We start from the raw sequence: 22,856 nt of genomic DNA, 5'->3' as shown, positions 1-22,856 counted from the left end.
GTTGATGTTAAAATTAACCATTAATATTTTAACATCTTTATTATTTTACAAATCATGTATTTTGTCATGATTTTAGCTAGCTATTAATTTTTAATTAATAATGAGTTATATTTTGTTCTTTAATCTGCATCTTATACTTTAGATAAGAAAAGTGTTTTTTCTTTTTGAATTTTCTTTCATCCAAATCAAATAACTCCTGCAAACGGATCGAACAGTTTCCATTTCAGAGTTGTATAATTATCAAATAATGACCAAACGTTGGATTATAAAAAAGCATAAAAATACATAGAGAAATCCGACCTACCAGATTAGAACTATCGACCTAAGGATATTAATACCAACTACAATCCTCCGCTCTACCAACTGAGCAAAATCGAAGTTGTCACCGTATTTATACAGTTAATTATTTGTATTATTCAAATGGATTGCTATGATGTTAAAACTTCACGACAAATTTCTAATACTCAACTATATAGGTCGTTTTTATAATAATCTTACACCTTAATAAAAGAGAATATTGAATAATCTACTGTGTTTCCGTAAACCAAAAAGCAGTTATTTGTTTACTTCGAATGTTATAACCTTACAGGAACAAGAACACAACATTTTCCATATTGCATCAAAAGTTATGAAAATTGTGCTGATAAAAATATTGACAATAACAAGCCACAGCCATTAGTTGCTCTAAAGATGTCCCTAGCTAACAAGTCTTTTCCCCAATTAATTTTGCATTACCACGCAAAAGTACAGCTGTAAGCAAGCTCCAAATGAATAAAATATCAAATGATATAAGTTGTATAAATTCTATATGGAAAGTAATAGACAGAAATGACATTGGAAGAGAAGCCTAAATAATTGAAAATTAAGTGCATTTGTTTACTCTTTATTTTTAAAATGTATTATATCATATTTTGATTTATTCTCTTTAATTTTTCCTAATTTATATGAGCCAGTATTTCACTGATCTAACCGAGTCAAAATTAACAAGTCTAAGCTTTGTTGTTCCATAATATAAAATTCATATTACAACCTGAGGAAACATTGGTTTGTGTTAGGCTGCTAGAACTACAAGCTAGAGCTATGGCATGCTAAATTTAGTCCAAAAAGGAGAAATAAAGATTAAAATTAATACTCAGATTTTTCATTGATTGGTTGATCTTTCAAAAAAAAAGAAACGCATTTATATAGTTTTAATTGATGTTAATCAATGGATACCATCCATCAATCTATCATCTCAATAATTTAAGAGAAATAAAATAAAAACTATAACTTATAACCACTTTAGTTTAAGGACATCTTTGAATCTCCTTTGGACATCATTACAGTTTGTCCCTATTGTAACTTTAAAAATAGCCTGAACTTACACTATACTTAGTACAATTATACCCAAGATCTTAATTGGTTTTCCAACAGTTGGTCCTGATTTCGCCACTAGAGCCAGTAAGTGGGCTAATGTTCCCCATTTTAATCATTGCATTGGCAAAGTCAGTGTTGAAGCTTGAAGGGTCGCTGGCATAACCATTTACTTGAGAGTCAGTGGATCCTCCATTGAAGAGCACTTGATCAGTGTGCAAGAGACCCTTTTGGCTCTGCAAATCCTTGAAGTAAGCATTGTCAAAGGTGTTTTGGCTGCTGTCAAGAGGGGCCAAATTGCTGTCACCACCCACGCTTGGACAATTTGCTTGCAATGATGTTGCAAAAGAGGAATCTATGTTGGTCTCGTTATAAATCCTTGTTCTGAAAGTTGAACATTGAGCTTGCCCAATTGTGTGCCCTCCTGAAATATTTATTGCAAATAGTAGAACATAAAGTGCATGTTAAAAGTAATTATATTTATAAATATACAATATCTCATTTCATCATTGAGTGACCTAGTCTAGTGACATCATATCTCATCTCTTATATCTCCCTGTTAAAGGAAATATCAATATATGATCCTGAATCTCAGGAAAAAATCAATATATAGTCTCGATCAATCATTATATGATACATAATTAAATTTTTTAGTTTATAAAAAAAGAGCTAATAAGACTTGATTATGTTAAGAAGTCGCATATTATTTGTTTCAACTCTCGAGATGTAACTTATATATATGTTGGACAATTTTACTTAATATTAATTGATTTTAAGTTGAAATCTAATATGGTATGCAAGTTTATAGCCCATTTTAGTTCTTATTTATTCTAATAGGTTCGCTTGTTCCGGCAGCCATGTAACATCACACACAAAAAATGTTATATGTTTTCATGCTCTAAAAATACATTTAATATGCATTTAGCGGGTAGTTAATTACCTGACAGAGCAACCATTTCTGCGGTGGTGAGACCTTTGTTTTGGAAATTATCGCTAAGTTGTTGTAGACTTAAATCAAAACGGGGCAAGTCTGAGTTTGCAGAACTTAAACTTGCAGTGGTTGAGTCTCTTCTGCCCAATTGCACTGTCCAACTAGGTCCACCAAGCTAAGAGATAGATATATTTCAATAAATTAGTACCTAGCTAACTCATATAATATGCATAGTATATGGGTTTTATTAATTTAATTATTGTGTAGCGTTTTGATATATGTTATATATACTTACAGCAACAACAGAGTCCCTTGCAGCCACAGCGAGAATATCAGCACAAGAAACAACACCAGGGCATAAGCTCTCAACTTGAGACTTGATGTTGTCTATTACACCAAAACCCCTTATGGAATTAACGTTGCCACGTGCCGTCTGTTCACCTGTGAAACTTGTTGTATCGTTTAATAGCACTGATGCATCACATCCCTGAAATGAAATTAAACACAAAATGGGTAAATAAAATGAAAATAAATTGAGTTAATTTTTAGCAACACACATACATGATTGTCAATGTCAAGTTTTCTTTTTCTAAAGAATGATTTTGACTAGGTCTCTTTTTCTGGCCACTAGGAAATTGAATAAATACTAATGGATAATTAGATGTTAATATAATCACTAAAATATGTCATGTATTAACAGTTAGGAATTGAATTTGTTTGAATTGATATATTATTTGTCAAATCAAAAACTTTATTTTATATAAAAAGAGACGTAATCACAATCAAACTTATGATAAAAAATATTAGAATTTGATTAAGGTATCCAGCTTGATGGAACAAAATACACAAATTATTATAAATTATTTATACTTATTGACGATTCTTATGAAATATAAAATGAAATAACAAAATTGTTCAAGAAAGAGTACTAAAACTACAAATGACAGCACCACTCCACCGAGTTACTCTGTCTATAACAGGGAAGCATAGGAATTTAAAGTAACCCCTGAATCCCTGATGGTAAGTCTATAATGTATATATTAATAATATAATGACAACTATAATACGTAATATATATTTCTTTTCCTTTAGTATATAGTTTTTTTTTTTAGCATTTTGATTGGTTTCATGGTGGTAGTGTAAGAATACAATTCGAATTTTCAACAACGTGAACCATGATTTCCTTTTTCTTTATCGAAAGAAAACCAAGTAAGCTAGCAAAACTGCTACTTTATTCAAGAAATTTTTCTGTGTATTATTCGTGATAAACATGCATGTGCATGCGTGTGCGCGCGTATATATTTGAAATAATAAAAACTTGAAGAAGATTGATGAAAGGGTAAGTTGACTTGCTTGAACAAAGCAATCATGGAAATGGAGACGTAGGAGGGATGCTCCCATGCGAGCCTCATTGCTCACAGCAGAGTCCACTACGCTCTTAATGGTTGAAAGTGCATTGGGACACGTTGTGGAGTAAAAATCAGAGGACAATTGAGAAGAACCTATCCCAAAAAAGCATAAGAACAAGAAGAAGCGAATTTTGAAGATTGGTATGGTCATGTAGAAAGAAGTAGTAGCCATGAAATTAAAGGGAATTCTACGTAATTTTAGAACAAATTCGAAGTGTAGTATAGATAGAGAGGCTTATGATTAGTGCCTGTGGTTAGATCTTTACATGCGTCACTTATTTATATATAGAAGATCTAATTTGAACTTTTCTTTATTACTCAATTATTATGGGGGGCCTATTTTGTACTTTTCTTTGCTAGTCAATATATGCATGCGCATGCAGCCAATCAGAAATAGTTGTATTGTATATTTAAATATATCAAAGGGTTTTCTTTATTTTCGTTATAATTTTGCTATATTCAATAAAAACTGAATATGTCTAATATATTGAAAATATAAAAAGAAACATTTTATATTATCTATGTTTAGAAGTTTAGAGAGCTGTTGTTAAAAGGATTGGGTATGAAGATTTAGAATTATCTGCCTTTATATAGTAAAGAAAAAAGCATTTTCTAAAAGTGATTTAATTTTTATATGCTCGCTTCTAAAGTGTGATATATATGATTCTGAATTCTTCCTGTTTAAAAAAAACAATTTTTTATCAGTGTTAATTGATAGTTTTATATTTTGTTAAAATGTTAGTGGAAGGATTCAAACACACCATCTGTTTCTAGCTCCCCCTTCTCCTTTCAATCATAAATTCAGCCTTACATTCCCTAATTTTTTAAAATTAGTTATATATTTTCTTCATAGTCTTAAATATAATCTTTAATTTATGCCTTTTCAAATTTTATTTGAGTTAATTAATCACGCATATTCTTTCATTTTGAACAGCTTTTAAATACTTTTATCTTTAATTTTTAAATTATATATTATTATATTTAAAAGTATATATAAATAGACGGAAGCTGTAAAAAAAATATAAATAGACGGAAGCTTCCAAAGTAGGATACGATGAAGCAAATAAAATGGACCGATATTATTTTTTTTTTTTAATGTGTTAGGCTGGAAGGAAGTGGTCTTTTTTCCAAAAGTACGTGGAGTTCTGAAATCCTTTCATTAATTTTTGGAACTATTCTGAACTGTATTTTTGCTACCAATTCTTCGACTAATTTTTCAAAGTCAAGAAATTTGAGCGAAATGTTTGAAAACTTTTTCTTTATTTTGTTTCTTAATTTGAAACCATATGAAGCGAGCTGCGAGTAATTATATTTTTGCATGGTGTGCCATTTTATTTTATTTCTGGTATAGCATCGCGTTATTAGAATTTTGGATTAAGAAGAGCCAAAGGTTACAAAACATGATTTAATAAAAAAAACTATAATTTTATATGCATAAAATATATGATAAATTCAATATATAACTAGTTTTTATTATTACAAAAATACGTAATTATATTGAGTCAAAAAATAACATATGAAAAAGAAATATATTAGATGAATAAAGTTTTTTTTTTAATTTTAGGAGACAACAGAATAGTTTTATATAACTATTCAAATAAATTTTAAAAAATAATCGGGAGTGACCATGGCCCCACTGGGTCACCCTTCCCTCTGTTTCTGATTGTGTTTTAGTGATATCTAAATCAACTTACCTGCATTATTTTTTTTATCATGCTATAGATGAATATTATATATTAACTAATTTTATCAATGATTAATTTTTTTTTAAATCTAACGGTCTATTTTTAGTCTTCTTTTATTTCAATCACACTTTTTGCATCATTAAAGACTTAAATATTGAGACTCTACTTAAAAAAATTTGAGCCTAATTCCATCAAACCAATGTAATGTGTTACGAAAATTTTTCTCAATTAAATAACTTCCATATCTTCACAATATATACTTTTTTTTTGTTTTAGTTAGTATATAAAAAAAAATCTCATCATTTTTAATTCTTGAAAATTAAATAAGATTTTCTCCCTATTTTTGGTCCTTAATTAATCCTTATATATAATATGTTGAATATATTGATTTTAGTTATTATACTATATTCATTGCATCCTCCGTTCCTTTTTATATAAGGATTGATCCTTGTTGGAGTATTTTATTTTTTTAAGATTGTTACGCACAAATCAACAAATTTAATATTTTTTTATATTCTAATAATATAATCGTGAGATTTCTTATTTTATTTATTTTTCTTTTCAATACACATAAAATAAATGTATAAATTAATTAAAAATTATGAGACGACAAAGAATATAATTGATAAAAAATACTTAATGCGATCTTAAATTTTGTAAATAACATATAAATAAAAACATTTATTTTCAAAACTTGTCAATTAAAAAGGAATAAAAGGAGTATATTCATAGGATTGTTAGTGAGTTGAATGATCAACCAATTTTTACCAAAATAAGTTGGGTTTGCGTTGAGTGATTTAACTCTTCAACTCCCTTAACTTTTTAACCTGCGGGTCAAGGAGTGGGTTGGCTTAAGTTTACTCACTGAGTTAGTATTTTTTTATAGATTGTTTAGTTAATAAAATATTAGTAAGATATATAATTTTATTGTGATTGTAACATTATGTTTATATTATTTATAGTTATTTATTTGACAGGTCAAATTACAAGTTTTTAATATATATATATATATATATATATATATGACTTTTCATGATATAATTTAATGGTCTATAACTATATGTATTTCTCTCATCTAAAAAAGAAGCTTTCTTGATCACTATACACGTTCTCACACTCTCTCTAATACTAATGATTAAAATTACCTTAATTTCTTTTCTTACTGTCATGTTTGTACATAGTAAGAGAGTCAAAGATATACTCCGACATGCTTTGTGGGCATTTCTGCTTTAATATATTAAACATGCATGTTCGTTCCATGTCTTTACGTTAACAACTAAACGCGTCGATGCCGCTAATGATGTCGCCTGCCACAAATCATGCATGCCACAAACTCTCTTTTTTTTTTTTTATCTCTCTTCCCATCATATTACATACATTATCAATGAAATGAATCATTTATCTCTTTTTTTTTTCTTTTTTTCTTCAAGCTATAAACAACTTAAGGTAGTTCAAAAAAATATATTTGTTGACGTTTATTTGGAGGCAAATTCAACTGAAGCCAACTAAGTGCTACATTTCTGTGTAGCCTACAATACATCCATCGTTTTCCTGAACTTTGTTTTCTATGTTACAGCTAAACTATTTGCATGTCCTCTCACGTTGCCCGCTTACAAATTGACTCGTCAATATTCTTGTAGTTTGAAAAGTGCGTCTATGTGCCCAAGAGAGTAGCCATTTAGTCAGTGGTAAAACGTGAATTTGTTAGAGCAAGCAATACTGAGGTCGTTGTTAATTGTGATTTGAAGTTCCGTATAGAAGTGCATATATGCTATGAATGATTGGCAAAAAGACAATATATGTAATTAAGACTTTTTGGCATAAGAAATTGACGTGTAGTTAATTATGAATTCACAGTATTTATGACGTCATTAGATTAGTTTTCGTAAAAAAAATTAAATTTATATTTTATTTCACTGGATTAACAAAAAAATATTGTGTTAAGTTTATGTAGTTTTTAAGTTCTTTATACGTACGTGCTTATTATTATTTTTTTCTTTTCATTATCTTAGATTGATTGAGAATCGTAAACAGAAATTCAACAAAAGAAAGGCGAGAATAAACCACTGCATCGAATATTAAAACCTGAGTAGCAAGCACTCTCAATATTATTCTGTATGAATGCAGGGATAATTGAATATTAAGTAAAATTATTAAGTTGTTCCTACATTGCATGAATATTTTAAAGAATTTTTTTTATTATTAATCAAAAATATGTTTTTAATAAAAACACCTTATTTTATATCTATTAATTTGTTATGATGTGTCAAAATTTAAAAATTAATAGAAATTGAAATTTACATAAATTGTAAAATTCAATTTTAACTTAATTTATAAAAGAGAGACGGCTAGTAGGATTGCTGTGTGAAAAAAATGTCATCGAAATTGAAGTATTTATAAACATTAATAAAATAGTTGTGGCAGATTTATATTTTACCATTAGAATTACCAATTTATCATCGTTCTATATAGTATTTAAAATGCAAGCAAGTATTTATTTACCACATGGAGGGAAAGTTTTGCTGTTCTTACCTGACTCGAGTATAAGATTATTTTCATGGAATATATATATATATATAGGAGATGACTTAAGAGAATTTTTAATAAATTAATTTACATGAGTTGTTATCTTATATATTTTATAATATTTCATATTTTTTATAATGTCATATCATTTTTTTACTTTAATAAATTTAATTATTTTTTAATAGACTCTACAATAGATCTCATTTTTTTATATTTAATTATTCATTTAATTTTTTAATATATTCATATGCTAATTTTTAAATAAAAATAAATATATTATATTTTAATTAAGTAAAATTTGAATTTAAAATTTAAAATACGTGAAAAATAGTGCAAATTAAGATGTATAAAAATTTTGCTTTATTGAAAATGGCAACTCATGAATTATAAATGAGAGAGATGGCAACGTATATTTGATAACATTAATTGTATTGCCGTGTACGTGGAAAAAGCAACTGGAATATAGAAAGGTCAATTAAAAGTAGCATTATATTGAGTATTATTGAACTGATAAACAAATATCGAGTATTATTGAATAAAAGATAACTAGCTCCACATATTTTTGGATGAGAACGCGTTGCTTCACATAATAATAACAATATACTAAATAATGTAATAAAAAACAATCTAACAAATAAGTGGGTCCTACATAGTTGTTGTCTGAAACAAATGTCTATGCAGACAAAAAAAACTCATAAATAAATGAAAAAAATAAGAATTTTACAAATCTAACATTAATATATTATATTAAAAAATTAAAGTAACATTTATAAAAGATATTAGTAGAAATGAGAAACTAATATTATATTAAAGAGTCAAATGTGATATTTATTTTAATTTTTTTTTCCTAAATACTATGCTTATTTTGGAATAAAGAAAATATATTATATAAAATACATTTGATAGTATTGTTTCGGATAATACCGTATGCGTGGAAAAAGCAACGTGCATATTGTTTCGGACAAATCTCTTTCTTAATTTAATTAGATCAATAGTTGTATTGTACCGGACACACAGGTAGTCGGCATCAACTGTCCAACCTCCTTAATTCAGGCACACATCCTTAATAGATACCTCACGTCCTTTGTGGTCAACGTGAGAATGGTTACTAATTCGGTAATTCTCTATATTGTAATCAAGCATACCTTTGATAATTGCTAAATAATAATGAATTAATAGTGAAAAATTGGTCTGAAATTAATTTGAAATTAATTATTTAACAATTATTTATGCTTTAATGTGAAAAGATTTAATTAATTTCGAATTCTGATTGCAAATATGAAAAAGGAAGGTACAACAAACAAAAAGGAGCAGAAATAAAAAAAAAAGAAAAAAATTAGAAGAAGTCCAGCCAAGCAAGGTGCTAAGCGCGAGACACGCCCAACGCGTAAGAAGACAAGGCACTAAGCGCACAACACGTGCTGAGCGCGAGGCTTCGCGCTCAGCGAGACTACAAAGGCCCAAAATCCAATTTTGCACCTATAAATAAGAGGGTTAGCCTAGGAAAACAAACACACTACCTCAAAGCTCATTTCTTAGACCTCTGGCACTCAGTTCTCTCCTTTTCCTTCCCTTTTCTTATATTTTTATTATCTTTCTTTTCACCCCCTTCTCATTGTAAAACCCTCACGACCATGAGTGGCTAATCCCCTAGCTAGGGCCTGACAGGCCTAAAAAGCTAATGATGTGTGGAGCATTTCAAGAGTTATTAATAAAAAGAGGATTTTCCTCCAGGTTCTTTTATTTACCTTTCTTTCTTATTTATCCTGTATCTCAGTCCTTATTTTATGTTAGGGTTTAGTCTACTTGGGAGAGGGTAACGCTTAATAGAACAATAAAAGAAAGAAATCATTGGGTTATCATTTAGAGGGTTTCTTTCCAGGTTCTTTTATCTGCTTTTCTTTCTTATTTATCCTGTATCTCAGTCTTTATTTTCTGTTAGGCTTTAGTCCACTCGGGAGAGGGTAAAACCTAATTAGGAGTAAGGAATGAATGCTTGAATATGTTTTAAGGGTTAGTCCACTCGGGAGAGGGTAACGCTTAATAGAACACTAAAAGAAAGAAATCATAGGGTTAGCATTGCTAGTCATAGAATGATAACCCAATGTCTATGCTTTAGCAAACATCTAGAATTTAATCTTAATGCACCTTAACTAGTTATTGAGTCTTTGCAAAGGGCATTTGGAAGATAGGTAATTAAGGCAAGGGCAAGTAGATTGATAGATGTGGGGCAGAATTAGTTCACTAGTATTGATAACAGACAAATCCTGAATCCGTATATCTAGGCTAATTAGACTTGTTAGGTTTTAGCAAATTTATTATATAGATTTTATTCCTTATTTTATTGTTTGAAGTTTCTTTTATTTAGAAGTAGTTATTCCTTATTTTATTATTTGGGTTTTTTAGAAGTAGTTATTCCTTATTTTACTTAAAAGTAGGTACTTAGGCATACACTACAACAAATCTGTTAAATAATGGAGGTTATTTTTTCATTTAGTGGAGGTTTTTACCCTCCGCAAAATAAATTACAGAGGTTTTCAAAAACCTCCACAGTTAGATTCGCCATAAGCAATTACCGACGGTTTTCAAAAACCTCTGGTATCGAGAACATTTTGCAGAGGTTTTTTTTTAGAGGTTTTAAACCTACGCTAACTGTGGAGGTTTTTTAAAGGAGGTTTTTAAACCTACGCTAACTGTGGAGGTTTATTGGAAGAGGATTTTATACCTACACTAAATATGGAGGTTTTTTTGTAGGAGGTTTTAAACCTATGCTAAATGCAGAGGTTTATTAAAAGAGGTTTTAAAACTATACTATGGAGGGTTTTTTTTTTAAATCATGCTAGCAATAGATGTTTTACAATTGATTTTCTAATTCTCCTTATTTTCTGGTATATAATGATTTTGTATACTCATTTTAGTTTCATAATCTACATGTATTATAATTTTTCATTTTCTTATGATATCGATAAAAAAATGTAATAAAAAAACTCATAATGAGGACGTAGAAATTATATTTCAATAACCAAAATAATAGCATATAGTTCAAAGATTTATAATTCAAATTTCTATTGTAAATCAAAGTATGACATAAAATCCATAACAAAATAATATTAGTATTGTACTAAACTTTAAATCCAAAATACATTATAAGCAAACTAAGGGTTGCTAGCACCAGAAGATCCTCTTGCATCCAAAGGTGTATTAGGAACACTTGAAACATCATTTGACTGAAATAAGAAAAGAAAAAACACTTAGTCACATATACTATATACAAGGGTGTATCACACATACTAAATCATAATGACCATCAATAAAAATAATCAATTCTAAACAATTGTTTTAATATTCTAAACTTATGCATGGTTATTACCTTGGTCATGTATGTTTACTTAAAGACCTAACTTGAGATAAAGAGTATTAAGAGCTAGCCAAAATGAATAAAATTCTACCTTAATATTGTTGATTAACTATAAAATCTATCTACAAAATTGTAAATTAATTAGCTTAATAAACACACGTACCAATTACAAAATATATTTCCTAACTAATATGCGTGAATAAATTAATAAACTATAGACATATGTAAAACAGTTTTAAGAGTACATTGTGTATTATACTAACAAGGTTTAGGATACCTCACATATACATAATGATGTATGCATATTAATTACTTACATGTGTTTGATCAGGAGTGAAATAACTAGCTAATTCTTCAGGGATCCTTCCTTCCTTCATTATCATGTAGGCCTTAAAAGCTGATTCTAAATTGTTGTATTTCTCTTGCCATTGGTTTGAAGATGGAAAGGCAACACCAGATGAAGAAGAGCTCAGACTAGAAGCTCGAAGTCTTGTGTTTTTGAATGTATTAGAAGGAACAACTCCTAATCCCATGCATCGCACTCTCCCAGAGTGCTCTAACCCTAACACTCTACCAACAACATCAAGAGGAGAAACTTCAGATTCATCAACTATGCTTTGAGTCAATCCTACTTCAATTTGTTCCTGCAAACATGTAATAAAAGGAATTACAAAAGTTTTAAGATTAAACACAATCCTTGAAAACAATGTTACTAAAGAAAAACATACCGCTATAGTCTTTGCTGCTTCATTTATAAATGATCCATCTTTGCTTTTATGAGTTTCAATATATAATTGTCAACGACTTGGTAGCTTCCCAGTTTCTAACAACTAAGATAAATAAAGAGTAAGTAAACATTGAACTTCTTTAATTAGTAAAAGTTAACATTTAGTGTCATTACCAACTCATTTCTTCTTCTAGGATTAGCTTTAGATCCACCAGTGTGTGGAATAACTTGCTTGCTTCGAATTTCTTTATTCTTTACACTATAGGTCCTGATAAAATTAGTTATTATATTGGACATAGTAATACTTTACATCAATACTATAATTAAAAAATTTAAAAAAAGTAAAATTGGAAGTACGAGATGGATGGAGTCATTTGATGACATTATTTTCTCTCAATCACTAAGTTAATTAAAAGAAAAGAAAATCATATATGTTAATCATAAATAAGCAAGGGAAAGAAAGGAATGAAGAAGAAAAGAATAAGAAAAAAAAAGAAACTCATAATTATTCTTTTTTAAAAACAAGTCTTCACGCTTCTCTCTCACTCTCAAATGTTAATTATTAGTAGAAATACAATTGACAAAATTCATCCCACTTTGTAAGGAGGGAAATGCTATAAACAGATTTATAAGAGTGAGCATCCCTGCAGCAATAACAGAACTGAAAGTTTGTGTCATAAAGAATACATCATGAAGGATATTGGTCACGAGGAACCGTCAAGTCATTAAGATCATGCCAATTCTCAATCACCAACTTTTCCTAAACACACTAGCAGAGTGGTTTGCTGGAATCTATAATGAATTTCAGTTCTCAGGTGTAGTAACTGATAATTTCTCTTATTCAAAATTTAATACCAAATTACTATAGCTTCCGCTGTTTTACTTAATATGTATATATATAAAGGCATCTTACACTATGCTGATCAGCATGTATTATGCCTGGTAGGCAAACTTAACTATCTCATCATCACCAAACCTGACATCACCTTTATTATAAGTATGGTTAGTCAATTTCTGAATGCCAATTGTGATAGTCATTTGGATCTTGTGAAATTCATTCTTCAGTTCATAAAGAAAGCAAACATAGATATATAGAGAACTAAATTTTTGTTGAATCACATTTTAATTGTGTTTTCCTGTCACACACATATTTCAAAGTAGTCTTATCTCTCGGGATATCCCATGCCAACTACCGTACGTGCGTGATGGAGGACCACATAATCACAAATACATTCTCAGGGAAAATGATGACTTTAATAATTTTTATAATTTCTTTTTACAAATTACTTTATTTATTAAATAAACATGCATGTCTATGTGGCAAATCGGGCAGATCTTTTTGAACAGGAGTCAGCCTTGGCTGTCATTCTCACCGCTTCTCACTTTGTCTCAGTTTGCGATCAATAATTCAAATGTTTGTGTTAAACAAGATTATTTAATATTTATATAAAATATCATAAAAACATATATTTTTTGTCATTTAAATTTATCAGTTGCTTCACTATATAATACCACCCAGTAAAAGGGAAGGTCGATTGCACGTTCATCCTAAGGAATGGAAATACTGATTTGGATTAATTGCCAACTACTGACTCCTCATCTAATCCTAGAAATAAGCAGTCTAAACTCTCAAGTTTCAAGACAACCAATTCAGTGAACTTGTAATTTTATCTGGAAATAAAAAATAAAATAAAAAAGTCCAGAAATAATTAAAAATGACCAAAGATAGGTCAAAAACCAAAGGCTTAGGCTTGGGTAGAGCAGAACAGCAAACAGTACACACCAACACGATTCAAAGAACAGACAAAATCATAATAATAATTAAAAAAGAAAAAAAAACTGAATTGAAAATTAGAATCAGGTACGGGAATAGCTGGTAGTAGGTCAGGGATGGTGAAGAGAAGGAAGGTTTGTAGGTGAAAGGGAAAGAAAGAAATAAAGAAAGGGAAAGAAAGAAATAAAGAAAGGGAAACCAGAATCTTAGTTCCAAATCGAAAACTGAAAGCGCCATGGATTAGGCGAATGTCAGAATCTTAGTTCCAAATCATTCTCGGCAACGTACAACACTAAAATCGAAAACTGAACACACAAAAATTTGAAGGTATAAAAAAATGGCAGAGTAAAATCTTCGACGATGATCAATGATGCCCAGACACACACATGCCAGAAGATAAGATATATTAAAATAAAATAAAAATAATGCTTTCGAAGAAAACTGCGCAATACCTGGCCTTATTTTCTTTTTGAATCCTTCGAATTTCTTCGTCTCGCTGTATACCCTGCAAGCAAAACACATGCTTGTATCAAGTGTGTATTGATTTTGTCCGAATATATACATAAAAAGAAGAAAAAAGAAAACGAAGATGATGATTCGATTAATTAAAACAAAAATAAGAAAACAACAATGGACCTTGGAACAAAGAGAGGAAGTACCTTTGAAGAGAGGGGTTTTGGGAAGCGAGAGAAGAAAAGAAAAATCTGGAACGAGAAACCGAGAGAAATTTTAGGGGTAATCTGAGGAGAGGGGTTTTGTAATTTTTTTGAGAGGGAATTTTTTTTGGAGGGGTTTTGTGATTTTTTTTAGAGGGAATTTTTTTTTGGAGTGATTTTGTGATTTTTTTGAGAGGGAATTTTTTTTGAGGGGTTTTGTGATTTTTTTGAGAGGATTTTCTTTTTTGCCGGGAAAAAAACATGATTTATTTTATTTTAAAGAGAAAAGAGTGGAAAAATAATATTTAATTAGCAGAGGTTATAAACCTCCGCAAATTAAGCACAAAAAATTATAGTTTTTAATAAATTAAGGAGGTTTCTAAAACCTCCGCAAAATAACCTCCATTATTTAACATTTTTTTTGTAGTGATATTAGATTTTAGTAATCTTTTATAGACTTTATTCTTTATTTATTGCTTGAGTTTTCCTTAATTTAGAAGTAGCCACTTAGATTTAAATTATCTTAAATTTTATAAACTAAATTTACAATTTACAAATTGAAAAGTACTTCACATAAGTGTAACAAAATCCCTATGATACGATACTCGGATTATCGAGAAATTATTACTACGAACGATTTAGTACACTTGCCAAAGAACTAACAACCTTTAAGCAAAAAAAAGGTAAGTTACATTCTATTCACAAAATACATCTCAGTCATTTATCGCCTTTATCATCAAAATCTTTTTTTTGGTATTTTATCCTAAAGTTCAGACTATAGAGAAGATAACATTTAACAAGTCAGACGAACAATAGTTAAATTAATTTAATTGGAAGGTTAGCAAGTCTTGCCGGTCCAGAATTAACCAAGTCCAAACATTTTGACATTGATATTCTTATATTATATTATTACTACAATTAAGGAAGCATTTACTTTGCTCCTAAACTGCAACGCATACAACATATATCTAAATTATCCCATAACCTTGACTTTGTTTCATACTTAATTAGTACAAGAAGGCCCAAAATCTTAGTTGGTCTTCCTACAATTGGTCCTAATTTGGCCACTAGACCCAGTGAGTGGACTAAGGTTCCCCATTTTAATCATTGCATTGGCAAAGTCAGTTTTGAAACTTGCAGGATTACTGCTGTAGGAATTTACTTGAGAGTCTGTGGATCCTCCGTTGAAGAGCTCTTGATCTGAGTGCAAGAGACCCTTTTTGCTCTGCAAGTTCTTGAAGTAAGCATTGTCGAAGGTGTTTGGGCTGGTGGTGTCAAGAGGGGCCAATGTGCTGCCACCACCTGTGCTAGGGCAATTTCCTTGCAATGATTTTGCAAAAGAGGAATCTATGTTGGTGTCGTTGTAAATCCTTGTTCTGAAACTTGAACATTGAGCTTGCCCAATTGTGTGCGATCCTGAAATAGGTTTTAATTAGAAATTAGAAAGAAGTTCAAGGCAATTGGCAAAACTAAAAAAGTAATACTCTCTTGATTATCAACTAAAATTTATTAAAAATTATAAATTTTGGACATGGTGATTGAGAAGTGTTGCTAACACCCATGAAGACTAAATATAACATTTGATCATAGACATATTTTTCGGATCAAATTGTCCATTCTTATCAAGAGGTGAAACGAGAAATATTATCTAACACATAATTTCTCTCGAACACATTATTTAATCGCATGAAATTCATGTGAGTCAATCTTACTTAAATATGTTAGTTGTATTCCTCATTTGAATGGTTCCATGCATATAGAGTGACCCACAGATTAAAGAAAATATTAGAGAGTATTTGACTAGTATATATTCTTCAAAATGTAATATACAATGTTTGAAAGAGAAATTAATATTAGCTATACACTTGTTTCAAATTTTTTTTTTATTATTGATGTAAGACTCATAGGCAAGCTCCATTCTTAGTTTTAAAATGTACATAAATTTCAAACTAATAAAAAAATATGTTAAAAAAATGTACATAAAAAAATGTATTAAAATTAATGCATATGCTGGATTAATTAAATATGCATCTAGCTAGCTAGCTACCTGAAAGAGCAACCAGTTCTTTAGATGAAAAACCTTTGTTGGAGAAAGAACTGATAAGGGCACTTAAACTTGAAGTGGGAGCAGGCAAGTCTGAGTTAGCAGAACTTAAACTTGCAGTGGTTGAGTCTCTTCTACCCAATTGCACAGTCCAAGTAGGTCCACCAAGCTGAAAATTAAATTTGTTCAATATAAGTGCCTAACTCGTATATATGTTTTTAAGTTATAGATCAAACATGTAATATTTAACCTAATTGCATATATAAAACTGAAACTCAGAATCACTAGTTAAATTAAAATAATTTCACCATTTAACCTAGCTGAAATATATACATATACTTACAGCTACAACCGAGTCTCTTGCTGCTACAGCAAGGATATCAGCACAAGAAACAACACCAGGGCATAAGCTCTCCACTTTAGACTTTATGGTGTCTATTACATTAAAACCTCTAATCGAACCAGCGTTGGGACCTGCTGTCTTCTCACCCTTGAAACTCGATGTGTCATCCAATAGTACTGATGCATCACATCCCTGCCATGGAAAACAAAAAACAAAAGCATTAATTAGGTACGAACAAAATGAGAATTATTATTTTCGAATTCACTTTAATTAATTAATTAGTTGTCATTTTCATTTCACCAAAGAATATTATGAATGAACGATTATCATGTGTTTTGTTTTTTCTTTTGATGTGGACTTGGCCTGATCGACATCACTTCGTTGCATGACAATTTGGAAGCAAATGCTTGTTGCCAGAAAAGTCCACTTTTAGCCATTATATTTTGATGTGAAATTAAATTTGTATATGGAATTTCTAAAATAAATTATTATGCAAGTGGTTTTCTTTTTGTTGAAAATTCAACCTTTTTATAATTTCACAAATTTCTTAATTCTTAATATAATATCGATTGATCAGTTCATTGAATTAATAGTAAGACATGTGAACAAAACTTAGATATAATAGGTTTGTTTTGTTGTGTTGTTCTACAGTATAAATAAAAAAAATGACATTATATTGATAATGATTTTAGTCACCGAGAGAAACCAACGACTAGAAAATAAAATGTCAATTTTTATTATAAAAAAAAACTAACAATACTTACGATATTATAAGGACTAAAGTTCCACAATGAACTATGTAACAAAAATGCAAGTTCGGCTCCTTTGTAGTAAAACCAAACAGTATTTAGAGTAATAAACCATTTAGTGACTCATATATAATTAAATAACTATATACCTTGCCATACTAAATCTAACATTAAAAATTTACTTTATCAAACCAAATCCAACACGTAACAATTAGTCAAATTTACTGTGATAAAGTGTTGGATTATTTGCTTGTATATACAAATAATAGAGTTTATCACACTAAAGCACAATTGTACTGAAGAAGGAACCAAATTCAAGAGATGCTTAGTACAGTTAATCACATTATTATCTCTTAAATTGTTAACAAGTGTGATTTTTTTTCTTCAAGATACGCGAATTGAAGTCGTATCGGTGACATTATATATGTAAAAGAAAAATGACTAAGTAGTTTTGATAAAATATATATTTTTTTCGTATAACTAATGATTATTTTTTTGTGTATATGAACACGTGCATGAATAGTAAATGCAACCCATATACATATATATTAGGTTAAGCCTTCAAGCATAATCTTATGGTACCGAAAGAGAAAATAAATCATAATGAAAAAAGGGACATAGTGAAAGTTGACTTGCTTGAACAAAGCAATCATGGAAATGAAGACGGAGCAACGAGGCTCCCATACGACGCTCGTTGTTCACAGCAGACACTACTTCTGATTTAATGGTTGAAAGTGCATTAGGACACGTTTTGCCATAAAAGGTAGAGGATAACTGTGCTGACACTATCCCAATAAGGCAAAAGAGTAAGAAAAAACGAACTTTGATGTTTGGAAGAATCATTGTAATTGGAATTTTAAAATTGAAATATGTAACTAAGAAGGATAGGGTTGAGAGGCTTATGATTAGTGTTTAAATGTGGTGAATACCAAGAAATTGTCACCTATTTATATGAGATTTGTCCGTCTACTTTCTCTTTGTCAATATATGCAGCTATGATCATGGATTAAATGGTAGGTATTATCTGCGTTAATCGTTGATTTTCATTGAATATTAACTTTTGGCTGAAGCTAGCTGTATTTTCTAAAATATTTTGACTTGTTAAAAGTCTTTGGAGACTGTTCTACTAAAGCCTACAGAGAATGTCCCTTTAATTTGAGCGAAAAATTTGCAAATTGTGTATTTTTTTTCTTTCTTGGCTTTTGAGACCGACCCACTTTACATGAAAAATTTAACAATTCTTAATTTATTAAGAAAAACACATGAGGAGCATGTTTTCTCCAAGACATATATATGTTAGAAGTAATGCATCCTTATAATGAATTCGTTTTCTTTCGTTTCAATATCCAAATCGAGTTAATCTTGTTATAAAAAATTTACTAGTTTATACAAAATTTCAATATAATATCTTAAGTGTTTCTATATATTGAATTTAGCTGCATTTTTTTATTATTAATGCGACCTTTAACTAGAGTGGGAAATTGTAAGTAGAAGCTAATGATATTTACCTACATCCAAAATAAACTGTATGTACTGAGAGATAAATAAATACAACTGTAGATAAAAGTATATATGTAGGTAAAATTTATACGAATAGACTAAGGTTAATATCAATTATGCTTTTATATACGGATTATTGACTTCTGAGGGGACAAATTTTGTTCGTGAAGTCATTCTTCTTGTGTAGTGAATTACAATCAACTTAATCACATATATTATTTTTAGTGTGAAATGTTATAAAGTGGAACGTATTGACCCAAACTCATTTCGCCCCTCTGCAGTTTCGTTTATGTGGTGCCGGTTTTAATCTCACAAGTGGGTTGAAGTAGTCAAGAGGAGTCCACATTTAAGTGTTTCATTAATACATCGATAAGCATTTTTCTCTTAATACATATATAATAAAAATGAAGATGATGAACCAATAATTTATCCATTGACGAAACCGTTTGAAGACAGCGAGTGAACGTAATTTATGGTATTATTGTAGGAGAAAATTTTCCCTATGCCGTTCTTTAGAAAATCATTAATTAATTATCTCTCTATGAGTAAAAAATTGTCAACTAAAAACATTCCAAAGTGATGAAATTAAGCTAGCTAGATTCGTGTGACAGATAATTAACAAACGTCTGAAAGTGTTTATGCTTTGTTAGAAGATAGTAAGGCAGGTCAATGATCAAGCCAACATGTTCTCTGGCTTTTCTGCGTTAATCAAACGTGTTACCTACTTGCCTTTCTTTTTTGACGAATAACGCGTACGCACCATGAGCGTGCAAATAGTACTTTTCATAACCATGCATACGAATAAGTCCTCTAAATGAGAAATGATTTAAGGTTAGAAAAAATGAAATTATATGTATTAGCAAACACTTGATTTAAAACGAGTTGAGTTTATGAAATACTTTATTTTAAATTAAAAATAAAAAGCATGTCTTTACCATTTTTTTAATTTGTACGCATCTTTTTACTTTTGAATTATGACACAGGTAATCCTTTACTTGGAAGCTAAGTCAATAAAGTAACGTATATATGCATACTAGTGCAGTTGCAGCCAGCTCTTTCCCACAATTACATATTCTCTATCTCAAGAAAGAAAATGACAATTTTTTATTAAAAAAATTAGAAAAAAATGTATTTTTAGTGCACATACTTATGGTCAAACATTATCAAAGTTTTTACATCGACAAATTTAGTCCACAAACTTAAAAACATGTAAACCTGACAAAAAAATGTAAAACTAAATTTTTTTTTTTGAATTTTTTTTATGTGACTAAAGAGAACATGAAGAGAAATAGATATAAAAAAGAAATTAAAACTCAAATAAAAATTGAAAAACTTTTTCTTTTATTTACTTTCAATTCAACTTTTTTTCTCTTATTAAGAATTTTTTTTAATGAAAAGTGTCTTTTATATGAATTTAGTTGAATGCATTGACATTGTGGATTTTTTATTCTATCATCTAATTATATATGTTCATACATATTAAATTTATTAACTTTCATAATAATTATATTAAAAATAATTAGAACGATTTCTGATTCATTAATATTATAATTTTTTATGCCAACAATAAATGATGCTTAAACTCTTTATAGAACGATGTTGGTGATTTTGATTTTTGAGTAGACTCCATGCGGGGTTTAGACTTGTTATTGCATGCTGATGCAGTGAGTGTTTGGTATACATGAAACTAGTTGTGTTTCTGGGATCTTTTTCTTTCTTTTCATTTGTCACCAATTTTACTGTATTTTCTCTTCTTCTTTTTTTTACCATAACCAAGAATTTTCATCTAATATGCTATTTACAAACACATTTTGATCTATTCTCATTTAAATTAAAAAGGTTGTGTACGTTAGTGTAATATATATATTAAATACGAGTGTAAATTTTTTTACACTATAATTAATTAAAATTATTGTATAATTTTTAAAATAATTATTATAAAAATTAATAAATTTATATTATATGATGAACGGATAAAAAGAATTTAAATTATTAATTAATTAGATATTATTGTTAATATAATTTATAAAATAATTATTATATAAGTTAAAAAAGTTTATTATACGTAATAATTTATAATTAAATAATAATATAATTAAAATTATTTTATTTTGTCAATTTATTACCGGCTATTCTCTTATGTGACAGAACAATAAGCTAAAATTTCGGTAGAAAGAAATACTCGAAGTCAATTTAAGTCCCAATCACTTACAAATGATATGACAACTGGCTTTTAATATATGCATTTTTCAAAGTTGGCTTGATAACTTTCGACTCGCTGATTGGTACTGATAGCAATGTTCAGCAAAAATGTTACACAATGATTAAGATACCATGCATTAGTCGGTTCAAAATTAATTTAATAATTGGTTTAAGGGACCTTCCGGAAGAAGGTTCTTCCGAAAATCTTCCGGAAGAAGGTTCTTCCGAAAATCTTCCGGAAGAAGGTTCTTCCGGAAAGTTTCCGGAAGAACCTTCTTCCGGAAGAACAATTTGTGTTCTACCGGAAGAACCTTTTTCCGGAAGCTTTCCGGAAGAAGTTTCTTCCGGTAGAACAATTTATTCTTCCGGAAGAAGGTTCTTCCGGATGAACAATTTGTTCTACCGGAAGAACCTTCTTCCGGAGAAGCTACCGGAAGAAGGTTCTTCCGGATAAACAATTTGTTCTACCGAAAGAACCTTCTTCCGGTAGCTTCTCCGAAAGAAGGTTCTTCCGGTAGAACAAATTGTTCATCCGGAAGAACCTTCTTCCGGAGAAGTTACCGGAAGAACTTCTTCCGGTAACTTCTCTAGAAAAAGGTTCTTCTGATAGAATAAATTGTTCTACCGGAAGAACCTTCTTCCGAAAGAATGAATTATTTTTTTAATACAAGGGCAATTTTGCCCATTCACCTAATTGCTGGGTGCACCAGCAATGTTGCTGGGTGCACCTAGCATGTCCCTTGGTTTAAATATATTTTTATTTTTTATAGTTTAGGATATTTTTATTTTTCGTTTTTATAAAATTATTTTTTATTTTTAATCTTTAAAAATTAAGTACTTTACATAACACTTTAAATAATAAAAAAATGTTATGTAAAATATTATAAAGACGAAAAATAAAATATATATAATTTGTAAGGATTAAAAATAAAAAAAATATTAAATTACAAATATTAAAAAGATATTTAAATTTTAATAATTTCATTGGAAAACTTGATTTTAATTTTTTTTAGGTAGTGTTGGGTTGTTAAGAAAAAAAGAGAGAGAATGAAAGAGAATAGATGAGAAACAAGTAAAAAATAAAATAAAAAAATGAATGTGATTTTATTGAAGAGAAAGAAAATAAATTTTTAAATTATTAAAGTTGTTAGTTATAAATAAAATTACTGATGTGAACTTCACGAGAGAAAGAATAAGTAGACAATTAAGTAGTATTTAATGTACTTTTCCTAAGAACAAGACGGTCATGCACGTAAACAGTGCAAAATTCCGCTTGTTTCTACTCATTTTTTAGAGTATTTTTGTACGCGTGAATCCCACCGTTTTTTTTTTTTTTTAAAATCATTTTTGCACTGCATTGCAGAATTCCACATATAAACATCCCCACATAATTCCACGAGGTTGATTATGTAGAATACATATACTAATTCAATTCATTATAGCATCAATCATGAATAAAATTAAAAAATCATAGTTATATATAGCAGGTACAAAGATCATGTCTCTGGCCAGTGCGTATTTTCTTCCGTTTGGTAGCGTATATTACACTGTAACACATGTCAAAGATTCGATCTTCTTGCAAATGATGGAAATAAAGTG

At 29.4% G+C, this 22,856-nt stretch overlaps 2 protein-coding genes and 1 long non-coding RNA gene across 8 annotated transcripts; all 3 read right to left on the bottom strand.

Annotated features, from left to right (window-relative positions):
• Positions 1–1,119: 1,119 nt before the first annotated feature.
• On the bottom strand, positions 1,120–3,933 carry LOC114395710 (cationic peroxidase 1-like). The gene is made up of 4 exons (XM_028357548.1): positions 3,638–3,933; positions 2,580–2,771; positions 2,294–2,459; positions 1,120–1,777 (listed from the first exon to the last, which is right to left on the bottom strand). Exons 1-4 carry the CDS (start codon positions 3,863–3,865, stop codon positions 1,395–1,397), a joined length of 969 nt encoding a protein of 322 aa, XP_028213349.1. The 5' UTR covers positions 3,866–3,933; the 3' UTR covers positions 1,120–1,394.
• Positions 3,934–11,015: 7,082 nt separating this feature from the next.
• Positions 11,016–14,548, bottom strand: LOC114396101. Of its 6 annotated transcripts, none has more exons than XR_003663219.1 (6): positions 14,423–14,548; positions 14,216–14,286; positions 12,164–12,257; positions 11,991–12,092; positions 11,580–11,906; positions 11,016–11,131 (listed from the first exon to the last, which is right to left on the bottom strand). It is a non-coding gene; the product is annotated as an uncharacterized LOC114396101 (long non-coding RNA). The 6 variants fall into 6 exon arrangements; XR_003663222.1 differs by having other exon boundaries at positions 12,164–12,248; XR_003663221.1 differs by having other exon boundaries at positions 14,216–14,268.
• A 726-nt stretch (positions 14,549–15,274) lies between these two features.
• Positions 15,275–18,472, bottom strand: LOC114394915 (cationic peroxidase 1-like). The gene is made up of 4 exons (XM_028356599.1): positions 18,192–18,472; positions 16,807–16,998; positions 16,467–16,632; positions 15,275–15,835 (listed from the first exon to the last, which is right to left on the bottom strand). The coding sequence occupies exons 1-4, from the start codon at positions 18,396–18,398 to the stop codon at positions 15,450–15,452; spliced, it is 951 nt and encodes a 316-aa protein (XP_028212400.1). The 5' UTR covers positions 18,399–18,472; the 3' UTR covers positions 15,275–15,449.
• Between the last annotated feature and the right edge of the window lie 4,384 nt (positions 18,473–22,856).

The sequence above is a fragment of the Glycine soja genome, chromosome 18 (genome assembly GCF_004193775.1).
Source record: "Glycine soja cultivar W05 chromosome 18, ASM419377v2, whole genome shotgun sequence".
Classification (NCBI taxonomy): domain Eukaryota; kingdom Viridiplantae; phylum Streptophyta; class Magnoliopsida; order Fabales; family Fabaceae; genus Glycine; species Glycine soja.
The sequence above is the reverse complement of the archived record's forward strand: the minus strand, read 5'-3'. Positions and strand labels throughout refer to the sequence as shown.